Source organism: Diabrotica virgifera, chromosome 3 (assembly GCF_917563875.1).
Source record: "Diabrotica virgifera virgifera chromosome 3, PGI_DIABVI_V3a".
Classification (NCBI taxonomy): Eukaryota; Metazoa; Arthropoda; class Insecta; order Coleoptera; family Chrysomelidae; genus Diabrotica; species Diabrotica virgifera.
In genome coordinates this window covers 117,919,371-117,935,940 of record NC_065445.1, presented here as the reverse complement: position 1 = coordinate 117,935,940, position 16,570 = coordinate 117,919,371, and the positions used below count along the sequence as shown (strand labels likewise).

At 33.2% G+C, this 16,570-nt stretch overlaps 1 protein-coding gene across 2 annotated transcripts in view; it reads right to left on the bottom strand.

Annotated features, from left to right (window-relative positions):
* The window catches only part of LOC126881257 (tyrosine-protein phosphatase non-receptor type 4), a 150,689-nt gene that overhangs the window by 69,951 nt on the left and 64,168 nt on the right, over positions 1–16,570 (bottom strand). For both annotated transcript variants that reach the window (XM_050645418.1, XM_050645419.1), the window contains exons 3-4: positions 10,064–10,280; positions 6,743–6,863 (exon numbers count right to left, since the gene is read on the bottom strand). In XM_050645418.1, coding sequence (XP_050501375.1) covers positions 6,743–6,863; positions 10,064–10,280 — 338 coding nt within the window. The remainder of the gene's footprint in view (positions 1–6,742; positions 6,864–10,063; positions 10,281–16,570) is intronic.

Genomic DNA, 16,570 nt, shown 5'->3' with positions numbered 1-16,570 from the left:
AATTATTCGTTTAAGTCTTTTTCACATTCTGCCTTAAATAACTGTTCAAAACATTGCCTATTCGTGATGATAACTGCTGATGATCTTATCCACGATTTTTTTAAAAACTCACATTCTTTTGTCCTGTAAAATTTAATAGGAAATTGGAATTCGAAATTTGGTAATCGGTATTACAATTCCTGCTTAATCTTAATTGCTAATCTTTATTTTCGTGCCTAAAATCGGTTTCTTGGCGATTGCTATTGTGACATAATTATGTCACATACTGTTTTCAGCTCCCGGCCTAACAGACCCGAATTGTTTACCAAGTAACCTTTTTATGATATATGATGTTCTATTCCTTCTCGACTTTTGGAGTAAATTCTTTCTTGTTTCTTGTAAATACTATTCGAGATGGTATTTACTTCTAGAACATTGAATGTTGTATAAATAGTATAAATAGTATAAAATGTCGGTGTACTTTGATATGTAACGGGCGCGGTATATTTTTGAATTTGTAATTATGTAGATAAAGTATTAGATTTAGTGTAATAAATAAATTAGATATTGTAGTTTGTAAAATAAAGGATATAAACTCAGTGCTTTTCATTTGTTTAGAAGTAAGTTATTAAAAATAAATAGTCAACTAAAACTAAACATTAATGCCTAAAAGATCATAGGAAAGTCAATGTTGAGGGTCCGGTCCTGAACATGGTAACACAAACTGTGTTTACATTTCAGTCCCAAAAAATCATCTTTTTTCAAGTAGTTTATATCCAAATAAACTTGAAAATAAGCAAAAAGTAATAGTATATAGTGCAGTTACCTTACGGAATAAACCAGTGAGTTTTTATTATTTATTTATTCAAAACATTACAAAGCATACCGTTTGTAAGGTTAAGTGACGGCCGAAAGGCCAGTTCTCGGAACTAGTTCTGGTTCTGAAACTGGTTCATAATTACTAATGAGTATACCAAATGATATCAGATCCGACCTAACTAATTTGTCAACAATCATGACTGAAGATCATCAACAACCTCAAAACAAAACCTCATATTCAACTGTGCTTAACAATGCTTCTTCAATTCAATTTCCTTCAAAGCTACAAGCAATTTTATTTAATTCGCTACCTGATACTAAAATAGAAGAGTACTTAATAGCACTTGGTGAAGTTGTTCATCCACGGAATATTTTATTTTCATCAAGGCTATCAAATAACAGAATATGTATTTATCTCTCCAGCGAAGCCCTGGTGGAAAAATTTATGTCCGGTCCAGCAGAAATAACAATTAAAGGCGAAAATCTAAAAGCACGAAAATTGATAACTCCGAACGAAAGACTGTTACTATCGGGTGTTTGCCCTTCTATTCCACATATTCTAATAGAGAATGAGTTAACCAAATTCGGTCTTAAATTAATGTCACCTTTAACCTTCCTTAGAATCGGTAGTCAACTTCCAGAATTTCAACACGTCCTCAGTTTTAGAAGACAAACTTATATTCAACCACTTGTAGATATAGACCTTCCCTCTTCTTTCTTAATGACATATGATCAAACTTCGTATCGCATATATTTAAGTTTAGATAAACCTTTATGTTTTATCTGTAAGAACACAGGTCACATTGCAGCAAATTGTTCAAATCATAATCAACAAAATGATTCCTCTCATATCCAACACCAACCGCAACAACCAATACAACAACAACAAATACAACAACAACCAATGCAACAACAAACAATACAACAGCAACCAATACAACAACAACAACCAATACAACAACAACCAATACAACAACAACCACAAGAATCCCCCAAGTCTATTCCATCTCCCCTAGAAATGGAACCAAATCATCCAGTCAGTAATTCTAGTGCCGAACCTTCACTTAACCAACAAACAGATACTAATTTAATGCCCCCCGTATTAATTATGGAAACTAATTGTATATCTAAGGATCAGTCAACGACCAATAAGAGAACAATTTCGGAAATTAATACTACTCCATCTCCCACTGAAGAATTAAATAAAGAATTTAAAGTACCAACACAAACCAAAAAGAAACCAAAAAGGAAACTGAATCTACCAGATCAATTCAGGAAATAATGATGACAACAAAAACAGTATTTCACGATACGTCAAATAATTTTAACTTAACATATGAACAAACACTTGACTTTTTTGAAAATTATACTAGCTCGACTGATCCTATTAGTTTATTACAAACATACACAACGGATATACCCAACTTTATTTACATGTTAACAACAATTAAGCCATATTTTACAGAAAAAAGCATGAAAACCAAATGCACTAAATTAATAAACAAAATCGAAAAAATGCTAGACGATCCCGCTTATCAAGATAGTGATTGTTCGACAAATTCAGCTCCAGAAATAAACTAAAATCTTCGAACCGATACTACAATGGTATGTTAACGGGTTTTATCCCCGTTTAGAAATGCTTAAACATTTATGTTCAATAATCTCACCATCAATAATATGTTTACAAGAAACAAACTTTAAAGGATATCATAGTTATGACATGAAAAATTATTCTTGTTTCCATAAAAACCGAGACAACGCAAATATCGCTAGTGGAGGAGTTGTTACGTATGTTAACAAAAAATATGAATCAGAAGCATTAGTAATCAATAGTAATTTAGAAGTAGTAGGAGTATCAGTGTCCTTTCCACAAAAAATGAATATCTGTAATATTTATATTCCACCTGACTTACCTATCACAGAAGCAGATATTTCAGATGTATTAGATCAGATTCCCACTCCCAGAATAATCGTTGGTGATTTTAACAGCCATAATCCAATATGGGGATCTCTTGGAATAAATTCCAAGGGTAAAATTTTAGAAAACATAATTACCTCAAAAAACCTAAACGTACTGAATGATGGACAATCAACAAGATATAATATTCATACAGGTACTTCATCAGCTATCGACCTGTCATTATGTGATCCTGTACTGTCAGCAAAGTTTTCATGGGATGTAATTCCGTTTTTATTTGGAAGTGATCATTATCCTATTAAAGTCTCTTTTAACAGTAATTATGAAGATACTAATACAACCCCAATTCCAAAATGGAATCTAAAGAAAGCCGATTGGTATTTATTCAAAAAGTATATTCAACAGAACTGCCATAGCTTAAAAGAAGTCACCGAAAATCATCATATAGATGAACTTTTGAATTCGTTTATATCATTAATCCATCTTGCCGGTGAAAATCATATAGGTAAAACACAAACTCTACACAAAAGAAATTAATTACCATGGTGGAACGCAGAGTGTACTGATATAATAAAGAAATATAAAAAATCCTTTAACAAATTGAAACGTCACAAAACACTTGAAAATACTATAGAATATAAGAAGTTACGGGCTCAAGCTAGATATATAACTAAAAAGAACAGAACAAAATCTTGGCAAGAATTTATGTCCTCTATTAATTCCACTATGCCTATAAGCACCGTATGGGAAAAAGCTAGAAAAATATCTGGAAGTTATACCTATAAAAAGATTCCATTTCTATGCAATAACAAACAGATAGTAACATCTAATAACGAAATAGCAGATATATTAGCAAAACAATTTGAAATGAACTCCAGCAATAACAACTTTTCTAAAGAATTTATCAATACCAAGATGATTTCGGAAAATAAATTAATAGATTTTAATTGCATTGAAGATAATCCTCTTAATATAACATTTACCATGGAAGAGCTTAACCACTATTGAAGTACCAGCAAAAAATCGGCGCCAGGACCAGACGATATTCCTGTTAGTTTCTTACAAAATCTACCAGATAATGGAAAACAATATCTTCTTAACCTATACAACAGAATTTGGACTAATAATGAGTTTCCCACAAAATGGACGCAGGCGATAATAGTTCCATTACTAAAACCAAATAAACCACGAACTGATCCCGAATCCTATAGGCCAATTTCGCTTACCAACACAATGTGTAAAATCTTGGAAAAAATGGTGAATAATAGACTAAGGTGGTTTTTGGAAAATAATAAATTAATAATCAATGAACAAAGCGGCTTTCGCAGGAACAGATCCATTATAGATAATTTAGTTGACCTAGAATCCGAGATAAATGAATCGTTTGCAATTGGACAGGAATGTCTTGCGGTTTTTTTCGATATAACAAAAGCGTTTGACATGGCTTGGAGATACGACATTCTTAACACACTAAGTCAGTGGGGCGTCAAAGGTAACATGCTATATTTCATTCAAAATTTTCTTAGTAAGAGACAATTTAAGGTTAAGATAAATGGTACACTATCCAGCACTAAAGACCAAACAAATGGAACACCTCAAGGATCTGTTATTAGTTCAACACTATTCTTGGTAGCAATAAACAAAATCTTAGAAAACTTTCCACAACTTGTTAAAGCGAGATTATACGCTGACGATTTAGTTATATATTCAAGAGGAAAAATTATTCTTTCTATACAGAAAAATTTACAATGTGCATTAAATCACCTTGAAAACTAGTCGAAAGCTGTAGGATTGCAATTCTCTACAACCAAAACTAAATGTATTTTATTTTCAAAAAAACGGCAGTCTACAACTCCAGATCTTCAGTTATATGGAAACAACTTAACTTATGTGGAACACTTAAAATTTCTAGGAATTGATCTTTGATAAAAAACTATCTTGGAAGTACCACATTATGCACATTAAACAATCCTGTCAATCTGGTCTCAATTTAATGCGTACACTGTGCAATCGTAATTGGGGTTCAGATTGTAAAAGTTTGATTCTTATTTACAAATCTCTAGTACGATCCAAACTCGATTATGGATCAATGGTATACTCATCTGCAAAGAAGACACTTCTTGCTCAACTAGAAGTCATACAAAATACAGCATTAAGAATAGCCACAGGAGCATTCTGTACTAGCCCCATTAATAGTTTACAATGTTTAACCGGAGAACCACCTTTAAATTTCCGAAGAATGTACTTGTCATTAGCCTACGCATCATCCATATATGCAATAGAATCGCATCCCACTTTCCACCACACTATTGCAGAACGTTTCAAAGAAACTTATGTAAATAAAAAAAGAACTAACCCCCCCCCCTTTTACGAGAGAATAAGAAAATATCTCTCTCTCAATAATATTCAATTCCCAAAATTTTTTAATCAGACAAATACAGTTACTCCTCCGCCCTGGACCTTTCCTCCTGCAATATGTGATCTAATTCTTTCTAAATACAATAAGCTTGATACCCCCCATGCAACAATTAATCAATCTTTTCTCAACATACTTGCTTCTTTCCCAGATCATTGTTATATTTATACAGATTCATCTAAGACTGCTGATGGTGTGGGATCGGCAGTTGTAGATTCAAACACTATATTACAATTTAAATTATCTTCCACTTGCAGTATTTACTCTGGAGAACTATATTCAATTCTGCAAGCCCTCATTTACATTCGTACTCAAAAAATTCCGAAATCTGTCATAATTACCGACTCTCTCAGTGCATTACACACGATAGAACAGTTATATACAAGTAATCCTATAAGTATTTTAATAAAAGAACAATTACATTTACTGAAGAACACGATGCAGCAAGTAAGCTTTATATGGGTTCCATCACACATTGGACTTCAAGGAAACGAAAAAGCAGATTTCCATGCCAGAGAAGCAATACACAGTGCGTCTTCAGTGTTAGTGAACTTAGTGCCTGTTTACGATTACAAACCATTCCTTAAAGAAAAAGTGTTAAACAAATGGGAAAACGAATGGAATCTTTCACAATCATCTCTACACACAATAAAGCCCTCAATTGAACCTTGGTGTGAGATAGACCTAAATCGCCAGCTGTTTGTGAAGCTAAATCGTTTACGCATAGGGCATAGCAGACTTACTCACAGCTACCTAATCTCTAAGTCAAATCGCCCTATTTGTGACCTGTGTAATTGCGACATCAATGTAACACATATATTAATAGAGTGTCCTAAATATCTTAATGAAAGACAAAAACACTCCATATACCTCTCAATATAAAAGCAGTCTTAGGATCACACTGTAAGCTTACACATTTGTTTAATTATTTGAAAGACATTAATGTTTTAAGCAAACTATAACCACTGTTAACATTTTATAAACCCCATTCTTAATTTGTAAATTATGATATTGTTACCTAAATGTGAACTTAAGTAATAATCAAAATGCTATTAGATTTAAGTAACCATGTATCAATGACATTACAGCTAATAACCCAAAGTGGTTGATGCTGATAACAATAAAAAAAAAAGTCAATGTTGTAACACTATGCTCTCATCACTGAGGGTGAAAAACATTTGCATCGATAGCGTTCACGGGAAAAATTTTGAGAACTATTCAGCAGCAAATATTTCTTGAGGATTTTTTGCCCGCAACTTTTTGTGGGAATATTTTGTCCAAAAAAAATTGCATGCATTATTTGACCGGAATTTTTTGTGGGGATTTTATGTCCGGGGGTTTTTTGTCTGTGGATTATTTGTGGGGATTTTTTGTCCGGGATTATTTGTCCGTACACCAAAAAATCGCATTAACTGACGAAAAATTTGACACATAGATAGGAACTGTGTCAAAGAACAAAAGTTATATAGTGCCGATGTGTGCTTTTGTACCCTGGGGTTGAATGCCCCCTTGTCTTAAGGGTGAAAATAATAAAAACACAAAATAACCTTGAAAATCAACCCTCATCATTCTTTTTGACTAAACTTTAGCAATATCATAAATTTACTTACTTATGGAGTTTGTGCAACTCTGATATTTTCTTTTCGATGTCTTCGTTCTGATTGGGAACCAGGTGTATATTTGATAAGTAATTTGGTCCATGTTCATCAGGTTGATAATCACCTAATTCAGCTAAAACACAAACATTTCATCAGACGTTGTCTCTAAAACAGTAAAAATTTAATGGTCTAAAAAGGCTACATTTTGTATGTAAGTCATATGTAAGTTAGTAATAGGAAAATCATTTAAGAAATAAATTGTTTTAATTTATTCGCTTATTGATAGAAAAAAACTCTTTGGTCAATAGGTAAAAGTTAACGAAAATGAAACAGTGAGTTATCCATATCGCACCCCGAGTTTAATAGTGCCATAACTCTAAAAAAATGGAAAATCCGTTTTTTGCCTAACACCTTTCTTCAGGCGTTGCCTTAATTGTGGAATAATGTCATACAATTTAGTTATCTTAGAATCTACATAGTGCGCCTGTGTCGTTATTACCATTTCCGGTTTTGGCTCTCTCAGCATTAGCAAGAGCGCCCACAAGACAGTTTGCGTTACGTTTTGGTCGAGAGTCGATGTGTTATATGTGTTACGGGTAAAGTTAGATTAACGGGTAAACCTATGATTAACCGGGTAAATTGCGAAGTACCCGCGAGGCATCGGTAATATCCGATAGTAAGTCCGAAATATAATTTAAATAGTTCAAATTTCGGGTTTTACTAGGGTAAAACACATTCTACCTGTTGCCACTTGGTTAAGTGCTTAATTGGGTATTCGCGGTGTGCAAGTACTTGGAAGGGAAACGAGAAACGACCGTGCGCGAGTCCGGAGAAATATTGCAACTATCTTAAATAATTCATATTGTCCATTGAAATCGTCAAATTGACGTATATTTCATACCTTCTGTCATTGACGCAGAAAAATTATATATTGCTCCACAATATTGATATGATATGCAATTATTATATAAAGGTAAATTTAATTAATTGTATTTTGCTTGCAGTACTGCACTTTAATAACTAATTTTATTTACTACATACAATTGTTTACGTTTGCTAAACATAACCTGCATCTTATTTTTTCTTCTTATTATTTTTTTGGACTATGGCCTTGACAATTATTCAGCAACCAGGACTAATATAATTGGCCAATATAATTAAAAGTGCGAATAAAAGTACAGAGCGTAGAAATAGAGGTCGCTTTGCCGAACTTGCACGGTCCCAATACTGTATACTAGTAATAACAAGGCCGTAACTGTTCAAAAGATATCTTACATTTATAAGAAAAAAACGCATTTTACAAAAATAAGGAAAGTAAAACTATAAATACTGTAAACAAGCTGGTGTGGCATTTGGAGTTACAAATATTTCCAGCAGCTTTAGATTTGCATTTATTTTACCAATACCTCGCGGGTACTTCGCACTTTACCCGGGTAATCCTAGGTTTACACGTTAACCCAACTTTACCCGTAACATATGTACCGTTCATTTTTCAATAGTGCCCTAACATGTGATAATGCATTTCTTAGTTAAGAAAAATTACTCAAATAAAATTTCCTGTGCCATAACCTGTGAAGGTTATGGCACTAGAGAACTTAAACCTCGAATTTTAAATATAGGTGCCTCGGCAATAACGCCTTATCACATTCTAAGGGTGAATTTCAGGGTAAAGCAATGTCAATAATTAAAAATAAATACTGCATTAGATAGCTACACACTTAATCAACATGAGTGCAGAATTTGGTTCTTAGAAAACTTAGATAAGGAAGTTTTTAACTTAGATAGGGAAGTCAGGGCCGGCTTTCACCTAGTAGAGGCCTTGGGCACATTAGGACAATGGGGGCCCTGGTTTATAATAAAGCACTATTTTGTTAGAATAGAAAAATAACATAGATAGATATGTAAAATTTTATCTTCATTTTTATTCCTTTACAGTAACATTAGATATTATGTATCCAGTATCCTTATAAGTACCTATCTATGCTGATTGAAGAGGTACTCTTCTCTTCTAGATTTGAGTTGAGCAAAATCGTTAATCAGATCTTCAAAATCTATGTTTTCGAGCATATCATATTCTATCAACATTAGCGACAAAATGTTTAATGTCTCTTGAAGCATTGTACTTCTTAATTCATTTTTAATTTGAAGAAGAAGCGTCCCCTAATGCAGTTTGTTACCATCATTCAAAAAGATTCTCAGTGTCATTTCTACATTAGGAAAGATGTCTTTAACATTGTTCTCTTTTAAAAGATGATATATTTTATATTTCCAGAATACTATTAGTTCCTTCATTTTTACTTTGATTAATTTTCAAGAATTCGGTTAAATGCAGACATTCCATTACTAACTCTTTCGCGTTTAGGTCTTCATAATAGATTTCAACAAATTCTTTGCAACTTTGTCTCAACTCTTCGGAATTCAGAGTTTTCAAACGAAAAAATAATCCAGAGCGAAATTAAGTTCTTTTACGAACTTAATCGCTGTTTTAGATGAACGCCCAGGCCCAGGGTATCAATTATGGGGATAAAGGTTTCGACTCTGAATCTTTCTGTTTAATTCAGTTGGACTGATGGTGCAGTCATTAAAAGTCTGGCGTGAGCTTCTACGTCTAGTTCTTTGAAATAGGTCTTTATAGTCAGATTGCGGGTTTTTTTTCTTTGGTGGACTTAGTATTAATGTATATTATAATCTTCTAAGTAATAAAATTTATCCCTGTGGCTAATTATATAATCATCGAGTGCAGTAAACAAATTAACTCCAACGTCCAGTGTTATTATTTCTTTCTGAAGATAATTGCTTGTTTTATCTATTCTTTCCAATATAGAGCTCCAAATTTCTGTTAGTATAATACATTCTAGTTTTTCTATTTTTATTGGAAAGACTAAGGGCTTGTGTTCTAGTTTCTTGTGACTGTTCTATTTCTGTGGCGATGGATATCAAAGCTTCTATAATTTCTTTATGACCTCCATCCAAGGGGCTCACAGCATCAGCTCTGGCTGACCATCTTGTTTGTGAAAGGCTTTTAACAACTTTTTTAGACCTAAATGTTGACATTTATAGCCATGATAGCTGTCATGCTAGTATACAATTATTTAGCTCTATGTAACTGCATACTATAAAGTATCTAAAATATGTTTTTTTTTATAATTCACGTATATTTTGTTCCGTGTTTAGATAACCGATTCGGTTATCATTTAGTAATCGAGTAGAGACTAGGGGGCCCCAATCGATCTCGGGGCACTGGGCACGTGCCCAGTGTGTCCTGTGGAGAAGAAGGGCTTGGAACCAATGAAGTCGGGGTACGATATATTATAAAGAAAAAATATTTCTTACATTGTACAGTGTAACTGGCTAAGAGTATGGCAGTGCTTGGAGGTAAATACAATTTTCCGTCTAAAATATCTCTTCTTAATTGTAAATAAAACTGATATCGAGTATATTCCTCTTGAAGTTTACTTGGATCGGATACATAAAACTTAACTCTAAAATGTAAGATATATTGACAGGTTCCTAGCTGCTTCTTTAACGTTTTGGACGGATCTAACCAATGCTAGAACAAAAATATCACCAATTATTTCATGAATAGACTTGCACTCTGAACAAAAAACATTACATAGAATAAAATTATTCCGTATTTTTAGAAATACAATCGAACCCGCTTATTGGAATAGCCTTTGTGCCAAGCAAAAGTATTCCTTTAACCGGGATATTCTAATAACCGATTATTGGTGGTTAGTAAAAAGTTTTGGGATCTCAAATTTCTATTTCTTAAACTGGGATATTCCTATAACCAGTATTCTAATAAGCACGTTCGACTGTAAAATGTTATAAACTGCTGAACAAATTAACACATCACCTATATTAGAAAAACAGGAGGTACATATTGATAACTTTTAACGTACTAACTTTCTTATGAGTAGGCTTTGGCCGTTCTCTGATATTTCAGTCTCCTATTGTTTTATTTTAAAATTACAAACATCAATTTTACAACAACTGGTTAAAATATGTTCAATGGTTAAGATAAGTAAAACTTAATATGTGATGCAGTTTTACTATCTATCCATTTAAAAGTTTTTCAAAAAATAACAAAAGAAATCAAGTTCAACGTTCAAAAAAATTCGATCGTAGTATTAAAATAGCAAGATTAGAAAATAAATCGATTTTTAAATACAGCACCTAGAGACTTGTAACTTTTTGCACTGTATTCAGGATGACGTCAGACCTGGTGCCCCGAGTCACTGCTGAGGCACGTCATCTTCACGTCATACAAACAGATTACTGGGTTTTTTTTGGGTTTGCTGAACACGAATATGACATCAGAACCGACAGTCGGAGCACCTAGTACCCAGGGTGACTGATATGCATGTATTCTGGAATTTCGAAGCCTTCCGACACAGTGGCGTGCTGGCCATATAAATGAATCGGTGCAATCACCGAGAGGCCGCGGTCTCTTGAGGCCGGTTAAATAGGTTTTCACAAAAATTTTTAGATGTAATAAAAAAAATATTTTTTTAATTTCTAATCGGATGTTAATTTTGCTAATACAGTAGAACCTCGATTATCCGTCAGGGCACCGGACCAAGGGAATGACGGATAATCGAAAAGACGGCTAACAGAACATAAAAAATAAAAATGGATAATAAAACTCTCAAATTTTATTTGTATGTTTTGTTTGATTATATAAGAGAAATTTGTGTTCGCGTTAATATTGTCGAATTTGGTTTAAAATATTCTGAAATCTTTGTTTGTTTTACTGATGCTTCACATTTTGCAAGGGCTGATTTTCTTATTCGGCGTAAGATCATGCAATCTACTTTATTGGATTCTTTTTGTCGAGAATACCAAATACCACTCGATGAATGGTTGCATGTGAGATGCAGCTTCTCTAGCTTCTTTAGGCAAATCTTTGTCAGTTGCAAAAGCATCATCGACGTCGCCACCGTTAAATTCCAAGTTTGTTTCAGCTTCTAAACCTGTTTCGTCAGCCTCTGTTTTGCCATTTCAACGATTTCATCATCTGTCAGCAATCGATATTCATTTGCGTCCTTATCACAAATTAACCATTCGTCATCTTTAGGCAACGAAAACAAAACAGTTGATTCAGCCATAACTTCATTTGTTACCGTACTGTACACTGTACATTTCAGCGAATTTCGTTTGGCTAAAATCACAATGCTCAAAAAAATGAATTGATGACTCAATTTTTTGCTTATGTATGTACTCAATACAGCTTATTATGTTCGGACCCTGACGGTTAACAGAGGTGACGGTTAATGGAGAGACGGATAATCAAGGTTCCACTGTAATATTAATATAAAATATTTAAAAAAGATTTAATTTTGCTTAAATTGTGAAATACAGCTTAAGTAAATGAATAAGAGTCTATAGTATATTACATAAATAGATTGCTACAGATAATATTATTTATTTTCATACATACAAGTATATTTATGGTTTTCCAATTTCCTTCAAACATGTATGTACTCTGCAGAATAAAAAATGGAATAACGTCTTGCACATTTTTGACCGAATTATTGGAAGTATCGAAAAACGATTTGATCAAGACAAATCAAATCGTTTTATGATGATCTAAGCACTCTACATCCTAGAAATTTTGATACAATAAATTTGATATACTGAAAAATTAAGAAATTTTTATTTTACCATATCTGCGACTGCGATTAGAGAAGAACTCGTGGATTTTTCTGATAAATGGATTGTATTAAAAATAGGATTTTGCAAAATATGTACATACTGAGTGTGTTCAGTAATATGTTTAGTCTACAGAAAATATGAAGGATGATAATATGATATTATTAATCTAAGTGATAATGAACATGAAGTAACAAATGACAAATGACAATGTTGATATTGTGAAAACTTCACCTCCGTTTGGTACTAAAAAGTGTAAAGATTGTATAGCTTGCTGTTACGCTGTTTTGCATAAGTACAACTTATATCAGTGTGCTGTGTGCTTATCCAAATTTAAATACTTAGTATAATATAAAGCATTTATTAACTCTTTCAGTGACACCAGTATCTTGCAAAAAAAGCTTTTCAACATTGAAATACATAAAAAATCGGTTAAGAAGTACTTTAACACAAGATTAAAAATGATGGAATAATAGACGTATTTGCTCAAAAATCTACTTTAATGTGGAAATTATTGATCAAGAGTTAAGTAATTATTTGATAAAATAATCGCAAAAGAATATTTAGATTATTGCGTTGTATTAACATTTTAAATATTTTTAAATTAAAGTATTTGCACTCTACTTGCATTTGTACTCTCTTGTATAATTTACTAAAATTTAGCTTAATACATAATTGAAAAATTCTTAAAATTTTATATTAATTTTATTTTAATTACATCAAATTCATAGATATTATATTTATTCAGGAAATTATAGTTTCTGCGTTACTGCATACAATATTGCCATACATGTCATTTATTATTTGTAAGATTATTATTCTTAAATGAAAAAATATAGCAAATTAAAAAAAATCATTGAATTCGAAGTTTTACGTTTAATTCAAAAATAATTTATATTTTTGGTATTTCTTTGTTTTTTTTTAATAACGAATAAAACATCCTGATAATAGAAGGTAAAATGAGGATGGGAGGCCGCTTTTCTATAAAATCACCGGGCCGCTTGAAAAGCTCCAGCACGCCACTGTTCCGACATTACATTTATGCAAATAGATTACTCGGGGGGTTTTTGGGGGCTAAACACGAATACGCCATCAGGATCGACCTCCGAAATAAATCGAAAACCCTCTATGGCGTGCATATCAGTCACCTTCAGCAACCCCAAAAACCCCAAAAAAAAAGTAACTTATTAAAATAAATATTATAGGAGTTCTCAGGGGCTCTCGCTTATAACGTAATCTTTCATTCCGCGTTTAAATTTTTCAAAAATACTTAATAGTTTTCTCAGGATTCGAAAAAAATGAATCCCCATTTAAATACCATTGCAGCCGAAAATACGTACCCATCCCCTTAAGGACAGAGATTCGAAGGTAGAGTGAGTATTTATACAAACACATTTTCCGAGTGTGTCTATATAAACCAGACAAAGTTTGGGTAGATTAATATTTGCTAATTTTTTTATTATGTTTAAGAACCGATAAGATAACTAATAATACAATTCAATTATAATGTAACAAATAGTAATCAACATCATGTGATTTACGTACAAATTGGTCTAATTGAAAAAATACACTTATTATTGGGTATAAAAATTATATAAAAAAATTATTAGCGAAATGTTTAAGAAAATTAATAGGTATGTTCTTCTTTTTCTTCTTCTTTTTGTATAGACTGTTTTTTCAATGTGCCTCTGGTAAGTTGTCGTTCCATCGTTTTCGTGGTCTTCCCACTGATCGTCTTCCTATTGGGGAACCGTCTCTCGCTGTCCTGACTACCCTATTTGTTGTCATTCGGCTTATGTGGTCACTCCATCCTATTCTTCTGTTTCTTACCCAGTTATTAATGTTATCCACTTTGCATCTCCATCGTATATCTGTACTTCTAGCTCTGTCCCATAGTCTTACCATCGATTTTTCGAAGGGTTTTCATCTCCGCTGTTTCGAGCCATTTTTTGTCCTCTCTGTGTCGGGTCGTGTTTCTGCCGCGTATGTCATTATTGGTCGGATGACTGTTTTGTAAATTCTGCCTTTCATTTCTTTTCCGATATTTTTATTTCTCCATATTGTGTCATTCAGGCAACCTGCGGCTCTGTCTGCCCTATTCACTTGATCTTCCACTTCTGTTTCGTAGCGTAGCTAGATAGTGTGATGCCTAGGTATTTAAACTCCATCACTTGTTCTATTATCTGACCTTCCAGCTCCAATTTACATTTTATCGAATCTGCTGTTATAACCATGCATTTTGTCTTTTTCGAGGAAATTAACATGTTAAATTTTCTGGCGATTATGTTGAATTGGTGCAGCATACGTTGTAAATCATCTTCACTTTGAGAGATTAGTATTGCGTCGTCTGCATAGCAGATTATTTTAAGTTGTTTTTCTGCCATTTGGTATCTTTTTTTAGTTCTTACTTTTTTATTATTTCGTCCATGATCAGGCTGAACAATAAAGGACTCAAGGAATCCCCCTGTCTTATTCCATTGCCGGCTTCAATTGGGTCAGTTAGTTCATCTTCCACTTTTACTTTTATTGTGTTGTTCTGGTAGATCTTTTCTATCGTTTTAATTATTCCCAGAGGTACTTCTCTCGAGTATAACAAGTGGATAACGTCCTTTAATGTGACCCTGTCAAATGCTTTCTTAAGGTCCACTAAACATAAACATGCCGGTTTGTTGTATTCCAACGATTTCTCTTGAACTTGCCTCATTATAAATATAGCGTCAGTGCATGACCTTCCCGACCTAAAACCTTGTTGATCTTCTGCTAATGTTATAATTTCATTCAATTAGTTTCATTCAATACAGATTCTGAAAAAAAAATTATTGAAAAAAATGATTATTTTTGGTCTTCTAAAGTGTACTAGTACCTTAATAAGACCGGTTCTGATATATGGGGCTGAAACGTGGACCTTAGCTCAAAGAGATGAAAGACTTCTTGGTATTTTTGAGAGAAAAATTCTCAGAGAGATTTTTGAGACAGTAAATGAAAAGCTATGGTGTCGAAGATACAACTTTGAACTGTATCAGTTATACACCGATCCAGATATTGTGAAATTCGTTAAAGTGCAGAGACTTAGATGGGCTGGACACATTGCTAGGATGTCAGATCACGAATACACTAAGAAATTAACATTTTAAAAACCAGAGAGCACAAGAAGTAGAGAACGACCACGAAGAAGATGGATTGATGATGTGGAAGAAGACCTAAAGATTCTAGGGGTCAAAAGATGGAGGGAAGTTGCCAGGAATCGACAGGAGTGGCGACTTCTTTGTGAGCAGGCCAAGATCCACAACGGATTGTCGAGCCACTTTGATGATGATGATGAGACTGGCTATTTTTCATTTCGTTCAAAGGTAATCATATATACCGCCCGATGATCCCTAATGAGTGAAACGTATGTAAGGGCGTTTATGGTCCTCTTTAAACGAATTGAAATGTAATATGTCTCTCATTTTCGTTTTACAGCGAATTTTTTTAATATTTTTTTTGTTTTTTTAATAGATATTATCAAAACCATTGTGGTCGACGGACAACCGCGGTAGACGTGTTGCCCACCCCTGATATAAATAGTAGTATCATAAACCATTATCACTATCGATAACAATTTTATTTGGCGATTTAACATAGGGAGTTATCCTGTCGACCACAAAGGTATTGATAATAGGCCGCAAAGTTAAAGTTGAATAATTAACTCTCACAGAAAAAAAAATGTTGGAAAATCTTAGTTCGACAATTTATTATTACAATAATAAATGCCTGTCTGTGTAAGGGTGTGCTCACTACGAAGAGCAATGGATTGTATCCTCGCTCCGACAATTGCTCCCTGGTATTTATATTCGTGAATTCTCTCATTTAAAATAAATACATTATTTTAAATGCGAGAATTCACGAATATAACGAATATAAATACCAGGGAGCAAGGGTCGGAGCGAGGATATAATCCATTGCTCTCCGTAGTGAGCACAACTTGACGTACCCATCCTGTTTATACAGTGCGCTGTATAAACAGGATGGGTAAGTTATAGCATCAATGAATCATAGTATATTATAGCATCAATGTTTCGAACTTTACGCGATCACTCTTCAGGCGACAGGCATAACTTTGATTTTTTTTAATGGCAAAGTACATCATGCGATACCTCATATAAAATATTTTGAAACACTGATTACAAACATGTATAACACTTTATA